General features: G+C 49.2%; 1 protein-coding gene and 1 long non-coding RNA gene across 2 annotated transcripts; one reads left to right on the top strand and one right to left on the bottom strand.

Annotated features, from left to right (window-relative positions):
- Positions 1 to 1119: 1119 nt before the first annotated feature.
- On the bottom strand, positions 1120 to 5521 carry EVX2 (even-skipped homeobox 2; the record flags this gene model as incomplete). Its single annotated transcript, XM_081854109.1, has 3 exons — positions 1120 to 1791; positions 3397 to 3647; positions 5089 to 5521. 3 exons carry the CDS (start codon positions 5519 to 5521, stop codon positions 1120 to 1122), a joined length of 1356 nt encoding a protein of 451 aa, XP_081710235.1.
- A 2967-nt stretch (positions 5522 to 8488) lies between these two features.
- On the top strand, positions 8489 to 10104 carry LOC309335936. The gene is made up of 2 exons (XR_014153810.1): positions 8489 to 8809; positions 9416 to 10104. It is a non-coding gene; the product is annotated as an uncharacterized lncRNA (long non-coding RNA).
- Positions 10105 to 14561: the final 4457 nt, after the last annotated feature.

Below are 14561 nucleotides of genomic sequence, written 5' to 3'. Positions count from 1 at the left end.
TAAAGTTTCAAGTATTTCCCAGATAAATTGTGGACTATGGTGCTCGGAAAGCAGGAAACTAAAAAATAATAATAAAAAATAGAACGTAAATCCCTCGCCCTGTTTCCTGAACGAGTATTGCTGTCAGTCTCACATCCCCTTCCCTTTTTACTGGTCGACCCTCAGCTTTCTCATTTGTTTACCGCCCTCCCTCTAAAAGAATAAGAAGAAAGTAGACAGCCCCTTCCAGTTCAAGAGGGCAGGAGCAGAAGGAAACCATAATAAGAATCGCGTTTCCCCCTTCCTCTTCTCCTATAAAGCACCCGGTTTCTTTGCCCATCAGTCGCCACAGGCATCTCTGTGGCAAATTTCTGCTGGGTTTGTTTGCTTCGTCCTCAGCCAGATCCCCACTAAATGCAGGAATTGGGGTTTGCCTTTGATATATATATATACTTTATATATATATAGGTTTGTTTTAAAAGATGCACAAACAATGCGTTTGGGTTGCGCAGCTGGCACAAGCGCTGGCCTTCGAGATGGCTGCTACTAGAGCAACCATTGGCCATGCTGGCTTAACCTACCGCTCAGCAACAACTGGGCTGGCCACAGGTTAGCCATCCTTTCTGCAGAGGACCAAGGATAAGGTGCTGCTTAGATATCCAGCCGTGCTAACAACCGTCGGCTACAGGTCAGAGGCGCCCAAGAGCAGTTCCCATTGCTGCCAGCAGGGGGAGCGAGGCAGCACCCTCCGTAGCTTGGACGGCTGCATTGAGTGCAGAATGTCTAGAAACGATCGTTCTCCAATCCTAACAACTGGGGGTACTTGTTGGGTGTGAGGAGGGGGTGGGGGAGAGAGGAAGCACAGAATGTTAAAAGGCCAGTATGTTTGGGGATGCTCCCCACACCTTCCTCCTCCAACCACCCTCTCCCAGCAGCCATCTTTTTAAATCAGGGCCGTGAGAACAACAGCAAAACAACAATAATTAATTATAGTACTTTTTAAAAAAACACACCTTTTTGCTAGAGTTCCAGTGTATGCCCGCCCCTCCCCTCCGTTGTACAAAACGGTTCTCTTCTGCCCTCGGCCACCCCGGCTCAACAGCGCCTCCCACTGGCCGCCGGGGTGGGGGGGCTGGCTAGTTATCTGGTCAAGGCGGCCTCCTCCCGCTGGTCTGGGGAAGGGACGGCGGTCTTGCTGAGCACGGCGGCCGAGTAAGGCAGGAAGCCGCTCTCCGAGCGCTGCGAGGCGGCCGCCGCCGCTCCGGCCGCGGTGCAGGTGAAATCCGAGCCGGAGGCGCGAGATCCCAGGGCTGCCGCGGCCGCGGCCGCCGCCGACTGGCTACTGTGGCAGCTGAGGCAGGAGCAGGGCGCGGAGCCGGCCGGAGGAGCCGTCGAGGCTGCGGCGGCCGCGGCGGCGGCTGCAGCTGCAGCGGCCGAGGCGGCGGCGCTGCTGTTGAGGCCGGCTGCGGCGGCTGCGGCGGGCGACTGGTAGAGGCCCGGGTGTCTGAAGCTGCACAGCAGCTCGGGCCGGGAGTAAGGGTGCGAGAGGGCGCGGAAGGTGTCCAGAGGGCGGATGGAGGTGGCGAAAGGTGAGGCGGTGGCCCCCGACGCCGCAGCCGCGGCCGCGGCCGCCGTCACCCCGACGTGCGGGTAGTAGTGCAGGGGCACGTGGGAATGGAACGGGTAAGGCAGGCTCCCCGTGGCCGCCGCGTGGGTCATCATGTACGTGTAGAAGCTGGGGTCCGCCGGGTGGGGCCAAGACATGGCCAGCCGCTGCCTCTTGTCCTTCATCCGTCGGTTCTGGAACCACACCTGGTGGAGTGCGGGGGAAGGGGGGGAGACAGGGGGAGATGTGGGGCAGCGAATGGGGAAGTGGGGGGGGGACACACAGAGGATAGGACGGCTTAGAAACGGCAGCAGATCCACAGCAGCGCGCCCCGCCTCCTCCCTCTGCCGCGGGGTCAGATGCGAAGCCTGGCGCGGCCCTTGCGCCACGAGGCGCAGCTGGCAGTGCTAAGCCCCCTCCTCGCCAGGGACATTGCTTGCCCCACATGGCCTGAGTTAGGTTTTCGAACCAGCCTTAAACCTCCCCAGCTTGGCTGGCCCGCTCGATTCAGGCTCTCTCGCCGGGCTCCACGCTTCTTCCATTTGAACTTTTAGGCCGCAGAGATATTAAAATGGTTCTTTGCCTCTCCTTTGCGCGCCGCCGGGGTTGGGAAACTTTACCCTGCCGAGCAACCATCTCTGAGAAACTACGGTGGCTGCGCTGTCTCCGATCTCAAAAATGAAACCGCTCCCCCGCTCCCATTCCGTATTAAAATATAATCAGGGATGTCAGCCCTCTCTTATTTCAATTGAGCCTAATTCAGTGGAAGCATTGGGTTGCTGCTTTTTCAAAGTTATCATTTTTAACAAACCTTCATTAATAAACCTTTTTTTAAAAAAAAATATGACCAAGATTGCAGATCAAGTTGCAAACCCTTATCAACGCTACATTTATTTTCAACGACCAAAACAGGCAATAAGTCTCCATATCTGCTTATTGAAAAGGCTGAGAGTTCTGCTCACGGAAAATACCCTTTGCAACGAAATATATGGATGTTTCTGGTCTTCCGGTTTACCTTGGCTCCCTTTCTGTTTATCCCATAGCGCACTATATAGCACGTGATTCAAAACCATTCATTCGGAAGCGATTTGGTCCGGCTACAGAAACCAAATGTTCATGTTTTTTTAAAAAACCGTAAAAGCCAAACACGGTTTGATTATTGCAAAACTATTAAAGCTTCCATTTCTCCCGATTCTTTACGGTGTGGAAGGTAGGGCCTTCTCACCTCAGACTGCGATCCTAGGCACGTTTACCCGCGAGTAAGCCCAGTGGAACATAGTGCGACTTACTTCCAATTAAACTCGTCCAAGGACAGAGTGCAGCCATTTGCCTCTTCCTCTCAGATGAGGTAGAGAAGAATCAGCAAATGGAATAGAAACCATCTGAAGGAATAACGGCGTGAGATCCATTTCTAAATCGACTCGAGTTATTTTTTTTAAAAAAATCACATTAACTGCCTTTCTCCTATTTTTTATTTTTTAGTAAACCTTTTGAAAATGCGAGAAACAATGGGAAAAGACTATCTGGGGGTGGGGGAGAGAGACGAGGTTAAAAATAGCTAAACAATCTGGTGGGAAGAGTGGAATTCTCTGCACGTTTATCTGGTGCCTTTTTCTATTCTCCTTGGCCTTGAAGAAGCGGAGGCGTCAAACGCGGCCTCTTTCGCTGCCCGCAAGGCGCAGCTGGACCGAGGCTGGAGCTCTGGTGGTTTAAAGAACCCGAAAGAATAACAGAGCGCGCGCAAAGCCAGGAGCCAGCCGGCAGCCTCCCTCGCCTCCCGCAGCCGCGGCTTCCCTGATACGCTACTGTACCTTGATGGTAGTCTCCGGCAGGTTGAGAGCCGCGGCCAGCTCGCACCTTCTGGGCCTAGAGACATAGTTCTCCCGGTAGAACTCCTTCTCCAGCCGAGCGATCTGCTCCCGGGTGAAGGCGGTGCGGTACCTCCGCACTTGATCCGCTCCGGAGCTGGAGTTCCCCAAGGCGCTGCCGCCGTGCAGGCTGCTTAAACTGGAACCCGAGGACGAGGTGGTGGTGCTGGGCGTGGAGCTGCTCTCGGAATATCCTACGGAGCAACAACAATGACAGCAGTGAGAAAGCATCAAAGAGCGATGGCTCTTCTCCAGGAGAAGAAGGGATGAGCTGGCGGGCGGTTTCAACCAAGCGGCAGGCGCCGCTGGCAATCTGGGCTCTCCCTGATAATTAATGCTGGCTGTCACGGATACAAATTGCCGCTGTTAATAGAATCAATAAAAGTTTCTTTTCTTTTCTTTTCTTTTCTTTTCTTTTCTTTTTTAAACACGGCTTCATAAGCAAACTAGACGCCTTCTTGTGAAATAAATAAATGCAACTCTCTCTGCTCTGCGGAAGAAATTAACCGAGGAACAAAGTTAAGGCAGGCGTTTTCCTCAAAGCGTCCCTCCAGCTGAGACTTCGCTCGTCTTTTCCTGTCCCTGCTTCCCTTTCCTTTTTATTTCGTGGGAACCAAATGGTGTCCCTAAAAACCCAAAGGCGTGCCAATTCACACTGTAAGTGAATTTCCTCGTAGGGTACCTTTAGGCAAAAGGTAAACAGCTCCCGCGTCCTAGAAAGATTGATTCGTGGTTATAAATTTGCAAGTTGCCTCCAGTTAGGATCTATTTCCTAACGGACTCTTCGAAAAAGTTGCTACAGCGCTTTGAGAGATTACGCTGTATTAAGTGTAGGATCGAAGTTAACAATGCCCAGAGAAATACTATTTTGGCTTTGAGGTGGGGCGGACATAGCGGGAAGGAGAAACACCTAATGCATTAAAAATAATAATAATACATAACTGCATTTTTAGTGAAAGCATCAAACAGAAAGTCAGACAGACACACAAAAGAACCTTCCTAGGAATAGAAACACGCACTGGACTCTAAATGCAGCCTCTAACTGCCGTGTTGAAGATGCCACGTTATGAGCTGTATTTTATAATTACACAGTACCAAAATTGCGCAAGAAACACCTGTCTACACACTCTGGGTTTTTTAAAATAATAAAAAAAAACGGTGCAAGTGGCACTTCGTTCTCCAAAACAAACAGAAGAAATCTTGTGGAAGATATACTCAGAAGGTGTGCAACGTTTGGTGGTCACAAATACACCATGACAGTCCTGTTCACTTCGGCATAGATTATAGAAACTCAGCGTGTGCGGATAAGTCTGGAGATGCCTTTAGCACCCTGGATAGACTGCCTGGTCTTGAGAAGCACAATAACACGCCAAAGAGGCTTCCACATTTGAATATCCATATTGTACCTGCCTGTTCCATAAAGGACCAGCTGACGATCCCTTGGTATTTAATGTGCTGCTTAAAATCCTGATCTTCTCCAGGAAAAGCTGGAGGTGGGGTGTCAGGGTTCCTTGGATTTCTCCCCATCTCCCCCCACCCAAGTTCTTACCCCAGTAAACGCCCGCTTTGGAGTGGGGTGGGGTGGTGGCGCCGGGGTAGACGGGGAGAGAGAGGGAGAGAGAGGCAGAGAGTTACCTTTGTTGTTGTTTTCCTTCAGCTGGGAGGAAGTGAGGCTGGCGGGGGAGCGGAGCGCAGAGCAGCCCACCTCCACGTCGCTGTTCATATCTGCCTCTTGAGCAACTTCTGAGTAATGGCTAATCTTCTTCCTCCCTTCCGAGGGAGGCAGCTCCGAGGTGGCGACGCCGACGCCGCTTTCGCCGCTCTGGTGCTGGAGGTTGAATAAAGTGTCTATTTCGAATTTCCCTTTGGCAGGGATGTCCCCTAAAGAGGTGTGCAGAGAAGCGGAAGTCAGTCTCGGGCTCAGGCGGCCGCCGTGGGGCGAATTTTCGAGGGCCTCCAATACCACGTTGCCAGCCGAGTCGGACAAATTCGCCAGCCTTTTGCCAGCCGTGGGGCTGTGCAGCCCTCGTTCCATCAGGATCATCTCTTTTCTTATTCTTTCCATCATCTCTCAGCTCTTTTCCCCCCCTCCTTGGGAAAAAAAAGTAAAGATATATATATATATAAATATATATATATGTCAAGGTTGCAAAGGGTTCGTCCTCCTAATGATGAGCCGTGCAGCAGGGGCTAATTCGCATTCAGCCCGGCGAGTGTCTCTAAATATTATTATTACCTCTTTTGGAAGGGGAGGCGTAAAAAAAAAAAAAAAAAAAGGCGAGATGCAAAAGCGAAGGGAATGACTGGTCAAAATGACCCATACATCCTTCCTAGCCCCGAAATGTCATTCATCACGAATAGGGAGCGCTCGTCATTAAGGTACGGATGACGCTGGTCGAATAATCATTTATTGTAACAGGTTTATAAGCAAATAAATACAAGCTCCTGTCAACGGATAATGAAGGCGGCTTCGGAGCAGACAAATAGATCCAGGTAGGGAGGCAGAGGGAGAGAAAGAGAGAGAGAGAGAGGGAGAGACCCGGAGTGAAGAGAAGAGAAGCGCTTGTCCTTTGCTCGATCAGATCTTGCATGGATCGCTCCGGGGTTTGGCCTCTGGGGTGAAATTGACAGTCTGATTAATAAAACGAGCTGAGCAACATTTCCCCCTTCATTTAGGTGCATCATTATGCTCTGATTCCCCCCTTTCTTTCCTTTCCCCCTTTTTGCTTTTGTGTGTGAGTGAGTGAGAGAGCGAGCGTGTGCGTGTGCGTGAGCGCGCGCGCGCCTCTTGGCTTCTTAGCTCCTAACGATGCAAGCTTCTTTCTCGTTTGTCCTCCTCGGACAGAAACACGGGGGCTAAATGACAGGGGAGGCTTTGATTTCTAGGGAGGAGGGTTTCTCTCCCTCTCTCTCTCCCTTAAAGAGAGAAAAGCTGCCAAGGTGTGTGTGTGTGTGCAAGAGAGAGAGCCCCCATTCAGTCCTCTTTTAATCACCTTTCCTTCCTATTTAAGAAAGCAGGCATCCAAGACGTCCCAGGAAGAAATCGACTCGCCCTTTCCACCGGGACAAACACACACACACACACACACACACACACACGGACTTCCAGACTTAAATAACTATTTCTGCAGATACATACCAGCCCCAAAAGAGCATCTATCGCGAGCTACAGCCTGTGCGCGCAACCATTAAGAGTAATCCAAGGGGATCTCAGCGTTATTTCCTTAACTCATCCACAAACCATATATATCTTTGTGTCTATGTGTGGTGGTGATAGTGGGCAGGCGTGCGGGGGGTGGGTTTTTTTTCCTTCCTTTCCATAACCCTGTTTATTGACGGAACTAGTCTAAAGTCCTTCCTTCGCCTCTGGCTCAAAATCCTCTCCCTGGTGGAATGACGGGAAGCAAAAACAAAAGGAAAGAAAAGTTCGGCGGAATCTTAAACACATGATTCAAAGCACCAGAGAGGAGTAAAAAAAAAAATAATTTAAAAAAATTCATTAATATATTCATTCAGCCATTCTCTGCCTAGATTTTTCTCTCCAACCTACTCCACCCCTTTTAAAACGAAGCCCTGATATATATATATATTTAACGCTTTTGGTATATATATAAAAAAGGCCTGGATTGCAAAGGCAAATAGCGAGAGCCGCCATTCTCCTCGCCCTCCTCCAACTCCCCTTCCAGCCAACCTCCTTCCCTTGTGTAAAGTTACCTGCCTCTCCGTTTCCTCCCCTCTTTCTCCGTTCGGAGAGATTCCGGGGAGCAGCCAATCTCTCTCGGCGCCCAGAGGGACGCGGGGGGCCGCGATTCGCCGGCCCTTCCTCTCGGAAACTCTCTCTCCGGCGAGAACTTTGATGGTAATATAATGACGCCGAGGGCAAACGAAGATAAAGCCGGCTGTCATTAGCATCCTGGGAGCACCTCCTCAAGAGGTACAGCGCCCAACCTTTTTTTCCACCCGAGGAAAGCCTTGCTGTCGGGGGTTTCCCTTCTCTCCCCACCCCCTGTGAGATTCTGCTAAAGTTTATATTTCTGGCTGTGGGTGGAATCCGATGGAAATGCCTCTCCCGCGATACGGTAACACCTCCGCCACACACACCTAGAAAAATGCACTCTTCTTTCAAGCCTGGTGCTTGATCTGATACGAAAAAGCTTCCTTTGAAAAGAAACAGGGCACGATCCAAGTTATACGAGGCTGCAGCCCTTCTGCATACTCACCTAGGGTTAAGCCCCATAGGACTGTCAGGGGCTTTACTTCCAAGTAGATGCGCAGAGGCTTGCGCTCTGAAGCCCTTTCAAATCCCCTTTGATTCCAACAGTGCAGAGCTAAGCAGGTCCGCCATTAAAATGTGTTTAATTTCTGACTTAGACGTGCTTTTAATGTGCATGATGTTGACCCATTTCTCCCAGATGTTGGGTGTACCCTGGATAAAGTCCAGGGCTCTTTAGCCAGAGGGCAAGTAAAGGGCATTGGTGCTCTCACTTGCGCGACCCTGATAAGATCCACTTTCAGTGTGCTTAGGATGGTGTTGCCACGGATTTCTGAAGAACACCTGGATCTTACATAATAATTTCCCCTAAAGTGACTCAGAAGTGTTTGTGTGTGAGAGTGAGAGAAAGAGAGAGAGAGAGTGGTTTGGTCCAAGATCCTCTTAAAGACTTCATGGAATATTAACATTAAATTGATTCTACACATAATAGCCAGATTTTTAAAAAATCCAAACCCCCAACTCTGTTAGTTCCTGTGTTAAGGCTGTTGTTGCAAAAGCACCGCACCTTCAAAACACATATTTAAAGCACATAACTCCCATCTCACAAAGAATCCTGGGAACTGTAGTTTGTTAAGGGTGCTAGGAATGTCAGCTCTCTGGTGGGCAAACTACGGTTCCCATGATTATTATTTTTGGGGAGGGGTATGTTCTTTAAATATATGGTGCGCAGGCAGTCCAAGAGCCCAGCGGCGCCTTAACGTTTATTACGTCATAAGCTTTCCTGGACTTGAGAAGCCAGAGGACTCTAAGCCATGAAAACTTCCGCCACAATCAGTGTGTTAGTCAAGACTCTTGACCATAGAAATGTAGAGTTGCAAGGGGCCACCAGGGTCATCTAGTCCAACTCCCTGCAGTGCCCAATATGGGGCTCGAACCCACAACCCTGAAATTAGGAGTCTCTTGCTCAGTTACTGACGGAGCTATCTTCGTTGCTCTTGTTGGGTTTCTTCCCCTTCCCAGGTCAAGTGTTCGAGATCGGTTGAGGCTCTCTAAGGGGGTCTGTTGTTCATTAAAGCCCATCCAACCAATTAAGGCGAGCCTTCGGTGGTTCCCCGAAGTGCGAATTTCGCTGTCGAAGCCTGGGTGCGTATTACAACAGGAAAGGATGAAAATGGCAAGCAAATTGGAAACAGAGCATGCGCTTGTCCGTAGAGGCATTTGAGAACAGGATCTCCTATTACTGAGCAACATTCAAGGTGCAAAAATTGCATTTCTGTGCGATCCTCTATTGCTACTATTAAAACCCCTCCCTTTCTCAAAAGCACACAAGGAAGTAGAAGCGGATAACGGTGAGGTTAGGAATTAACCTCTTCCTGTCTGATTGACCAGATGCCCCTATCCTGACAAGCGTCCCAGAGCCCACCCGGTGACTAAACTACGACGACAGCAGCAATCTGCTCTCTGGCAGTCAGTCTCCCGTTTTAAACTGGAGCAGTAACCAGTTCCGAATTGTTGTTTTTCTGAGTCCACACAACCCTCCCTCCCTCCCTCCCTCCCTCCCTCCCTCCCTCCCTCCCTCCCTCCCTCTCTTTTGCTGGGATCCTATAAAAATTCCACAGAACTTGGAATCCGCCAGATTTCCGCGTGAACGCTCTTGATTGCAGACTAGGCCTCCGAGTTTTGCATATCAATAATAATAATAATAATAATAATAAATATTATAAGAGCGATGCTGTCCTCCCTAAATAGACAAGAAACACGGTTTGGCTCTGGGCTGGAGAAGACATGCATATCGATTTCCGAGGAAGCTTTAGCCACCGCGTGGGAGTGAGTAACCAACCAGTTATAAAATGGGAAGCGGAAATCTGCGGGCGGCTTTATTGCTGTCGTTTGGCGCCCCCATCCGTTTTCTCAGCAGCGTTAACACGCGCGATATAATTATTTTGCTTCTTCTCCCGCACCCCTTTCCTTCGCCAGCCTAAAACCTTCAGAAAACCGACATCTTCAGCACCCTCTCCTAGAATCACGAAGCCCCCCCCCCCCCAAACCTCCGAATTGATTTCCAACCCAGCCGTCTCCTGGCCCCTTCTCCTTTCGAGGAAAATAGCTGCGGTGCCGAGCGCGCGTTTCGAACTGAGACCCTTCAGCCGAAGGAGGGCTGCAATCGTCTGGACTCCCCAACTCCCCTTTATTAGTGTTATTTTATATTTTGCACCTTTTAAAGAATAGCAGTCCTCGAGTTTATATGAGACCTCTTTCAAAGTTTGGCTCTCTTCTCGTGAGAGGGGAAAGTTTAGTGCGCGCCATAAAAGGCAGTTTAATAATCATCGGCTAAGTAGATATTGCGTAACGACGCCGACCGCAGCCAATGGCAGCTGGTCATTACTCTCCAGAAAGAAAGCAAAATAATACTAATAAAGTCGTTATTTGATGTTTTATATTCCTAGACAACTCGATTAATGGGCTCGAAGGCTCTTTAGAACTATTCTTCGTTTAGGAAACTATTTCTGGGGGTTTAAAGTTGTTGCTCTTGTTGTGTGTGTGTGTGTGTGTGTGTTTAAAGACATTTTAGTAATGGGGAATGTTAGCAGACAAATGTACAGGGCTGGTTTTGCTTGCACCGTGTTGACTCAGTTGTCCTTATAAGTTTTATGTAGCTGCTACGGCCTGAAGCCAAGCTTTAAAATAACCCCCTCTCAAAAACTGAGCCCTGAGACATCAAAGAATAAGCGACCCTTGTTTGTTAACTTTTAATTGAGGAGGTCTCATCCGACTTAATTGAAATGGAGCGCAGGTTTCAAGTGGGATAGAAAGCCCCGGCAGCTTTTAAAGAGTCGAAGTGTTCATAGCAAGGGAGGCTGAATAAATATTTGTTTCCCGTCTTTACTGCGGGTCCTTTGAGGTGAACTGCATAGCGTTGCTTCTGGAGCAGGTAATAAACAGGGGCGTCCCGCAGCGGAGTCTCCACACAGAAGCCTGTCTTGGAAGTTCTGGCTATGTTTACATCTGTCTAGACCCTCCAATGCCAGACCGTCTGGGATGAACTTGGTGTCACCGCGAGTGTCAGCAAGAACAGGACGGGTCAAACGGAGGGTCAAGCTCGCTTGGGTTTCTCTCAACCTCGGGAGGAGGGCGATAGGTCAGGTGCTCCCCCCCCCCACAAGAGGAGAAACCCGCGCCTTCTCCGTGGTATTATAGGGCGCTCAGCGCTCATAGGATTTTTAACATTCACCCTTCCAGGGTCCCGAAAGCGTTCAGATTATGTTTCTGCTTTCTCGTTTCACCACCGGGGCTGCTGCTACATCCTCAGTTCTCAATTTATTCGCCCGGGGCTGCGAGTACAGGAGCGCCCGTGGGGATGTGTAGGCGCACATACCCGCGCCAACCACGGCACGCTCACAAACACGTATAGGCGCAAAGACTGCACAACAGTTACGAAGGACGCTGGTATATAGGGAACACCGGAGCAGCCCACTTGTTTAAATAAATAAGCATATAAAACACACGCCCACAAATATCATATTTATTTATGTTTGCATATGCATATGTGTGCGTGTGTATGAGTGAGAGAAGTAGATGAGATATATTTTAAAAAATGATAAATATAGGGAATCCAGAAACCAGTAGAAGAAGAAGAGTTTGGATTTGATATCCTGCTTTATCACTACCCTAAGGAGTCTCAAAGCCGCTAACAATCTCCTTTTCTCTTCCTCCCCCCCCACAACAAACACTCTGAGAGACTTCAGAGAAGTGTGACTGGCCCAAGGTCACCCAGCAGCTGCATGTAGAGGAGCGGGGAATCGAACCTAATTCAGCAGATTAGGAGTCCACCGCTCTTAACCACTACACCACACTAGCTCTCAATAGACTAAATAACATTCGCATCTGGGACAAGGACCACACGCAAACCTCTCCCACTGCCTCTCCAGTCACTCGGCCTGACTGGCACCCCTCCCCTGGCTTTCCCCACACCCCCACACCCTCTTATTTCTCTGCCCACTTCGTGCATCTGATGAAGAATTTTGCCCTGCCTAGGAAAGCCACCATGAAACTTCTGACGCGGCTTTTGCTTCCTTCAACGCTCTGATAGTACAATACAAAAAAACAACAACACCCAATAATAATGCAAGAGCAAAGACTCCAGGTGGAAGGCCAAGGTAATCCAGTTGATTCCCTGTCCTTGTCTCTCCTCTAATTAGAGGTAAGCGTTAGTTGTCGATGCACACGCGATTATCTATCCTGCAGTGCCTGGAGAAGAGGTTGAGGTTTGGTTGATTTATTGGAAGACAAAGGATAGAGAAGAATTTCTAGCATCTCCCCCAGCCCTCTTCCTCTTCTTCCTCTTGCAGTAACCGAGGTAAACTTTGAGGCTTCACGTTTCCTGCTAGCAGGACAGTCGAGCACAAACCGGCGTCCACCAACATTCCGAACCCTTACAGGAGAACTTGTAGGGCCATCTAGTGGTCAGGTTTGGGTACTTCCGGCTTCTAATGGAATGGTTGGAAGAAGGTCCGACTTCAAATAAGAGTCTTCCACCTCAGTTTAAGGAAATAAGCCGTAGATATGTATTTGTGCGTGCGTGTATGTACACAGACACAGAGAAAGAGAAAGAGAGACGCAGAGCGTGTGTTGAAGAACTGATGCCGAGGAGTTTTCCGGACTTCTGCGGAAACTTAAAACTGCAATCCGATCAGGGGTGTCAACTTGAATAAAACATTGGGAGGGACACAGGTAAGCCCCTCCCCACATAATCGATCGCACACCCCATTTGAATGCCAATGCCGATCAACTTTAGGGGCTCCTGGCCCCTCTTAAATATTTTATTTGGCTCTTAGGAGTTGGCTCCTATGAATCCGATACACAGTTACCTGTGAGAAAGCCCCGCTGAACTCAGTTAAGTTTACTTCTAAGTAGACGTATATGGGGCTGCACGATTACGCTTCTCTATTAATGCGTTCTGCAATAGCAGGCATTATCCTTGGTTTGCGTGCGATCCGGAAACATTCAGATCCATACCCATGGGAGGTTTTCGTGTTGACTCCTGTAAAGCGGGGCTCGCACTGAACTGGGAACTGCACATCAGCGAGGGGTATAATGCGCTTCGGGTACGTGCTGAAGAGGGCTCTAATATATCTTGCAATGCTTATAGATGGAAACAGGTCTTAATCAGCAAACATTTTAGCTGAATTATACTGAGGTGGGAATAACTCAGAAGGCTGAGATCATATGCACACACACGCGCGCGCGCGCGCGCACACACACCAACCCTTTAAGAACTAAAACGTTAAAGAAGAGCCCTGCAGGATCAGGCCCGGCATCCTGCGTTCTCACAGTGACCACCAGATACCTATGCGAAGCCGGCAAGCAGGACACAGGCGCAAGAGCGTTCTCCTCTCTGACTCTTCGGCTGATATTCAGAATAATGCTGCCTCCTTAAATGGCACCAGCGTTCTGGACCAGAGTCGCTTCATGAGATGTATAGAATGTTGCCCAAAGTTCCCAGGTGAATGCGTACACGTGGGTGCACTTGGGAACAAGCCCCATGGTACTTAAACTTATGAAGTGAGCATGCATGGAACAGAGGTATTGCCAATCTCTGCTGCTTTCCGTCAATTCTACCAGTTCAGTCTGAGTTACCTACCTTAACTGCTAACTTCAGGATTTGCAGGCGAACTTTAGTTTGGGGCACGGTCCAGCCAAAGCCGTTTCTAAGAGAGGCTGAAGAGGGCGCTGACTTCTCCCTTCGAAATGAAGCGGCCTTTTGGCTGGACAGTAACCAGGGTTGATCCACTGTTGATATGGCACAACCCCAACAAGTAAAACGGGATTTGTGAAGTTAGGCGGCTTTAATTTTGGAAGCCATTGCTAAGTTCCCTTGAATTCAGCTGGGAGAGATCAAAACGCTTGAGAGACTTTCCCATTAAAAACCAGCGGGTCTTGACACCAATGCGTCTTACACCGTTTTGCACCGTCAGTTTTGCCATGCACGCCTAGTCTGGTGGTACACCTAGAAACGGTCGGTGTGGACACGTCTGCCTTTTTTAAAAACAGCGATTTATTCCTTTCTTTAAAAATCAGGATTGCTGATGTCAGCCTACGGCCACTTGCTTGGGCACAAACCTTACTGAAGTCGCCGCAGCCTTCTTCTTAGCAGGGATGTATAGGATCGCGCCGTAAGTCATAATTCAGACATTGTAATATGTATGTAGCGGCAATATATCAGTGACACAAGATATGTAGGAGCTGGACCGCTAGCTTTTCTTCTTTTCTTCTTTACAGTTGTCTGTCCAATATACAGTGGTACCTCGGGTTAAGAACTTTATTCGTTCCAGAGGTCCGTTCTTAACCTGAGGCGCGCTTTCGCTAATGGGGCCTCCTGCTGCCGCTATCGCGCGATTTCCGTTCTTATCCTGGGGCAAAGTTCTTAACCTGGAGCAACCACTTCCTAGTTAGCGGAGTTTGTAACCCGAAGCGGCTGTTACCCGAAGCGTGTGTAACCCGAGGAACCACTGTAGTACAATTCAGCTATGCCTCAGCGGACTGGAAGTTTATGGAAATAGAGGTAGTGATAATCCTAACCACTTCAGAGGGAGAATTCTGCAGTGGATTGCAAATAAGCAAACAAACAAACAAACAAACAAACAAACAAACAAATACATGAGTGTGGTAAAGCAACCATATATTTACAATAGTTCCTCCCCCTCCATCCCCCTCCTTTCCCTTGCTTACTACATTACTGAGGGCAACCCATCCTTTCTCATACAGGAGTTTGGGGGGGGGGGAGGCAGCCGTTTTGCGCAAGTAGGACACAAAATTTGGTCAGGGTGGAATCCCTGAATCAGATTTGCTGAATAAACGGAATGACCTTCCTGCGCTGGTGATGATAACCACTTGC

This window comes from Podarcis erhardii (genome assembly GCF_964252035.2).
Source record: "Podarcis erhardii genome assembly, chromosome: 1".
Classification (NCBI taxonomy): domain Eukaryota; kingdom Metazoa; phylum Chordata; class Lepidosauria; order Squamata; family Lacertidae; genus Podarcis; species Podarcis erhardii.
Note: the sequence above shows the minus strand (reverse complement) of the source record. Positions and strands in the feature narration are given on the sequence as shown.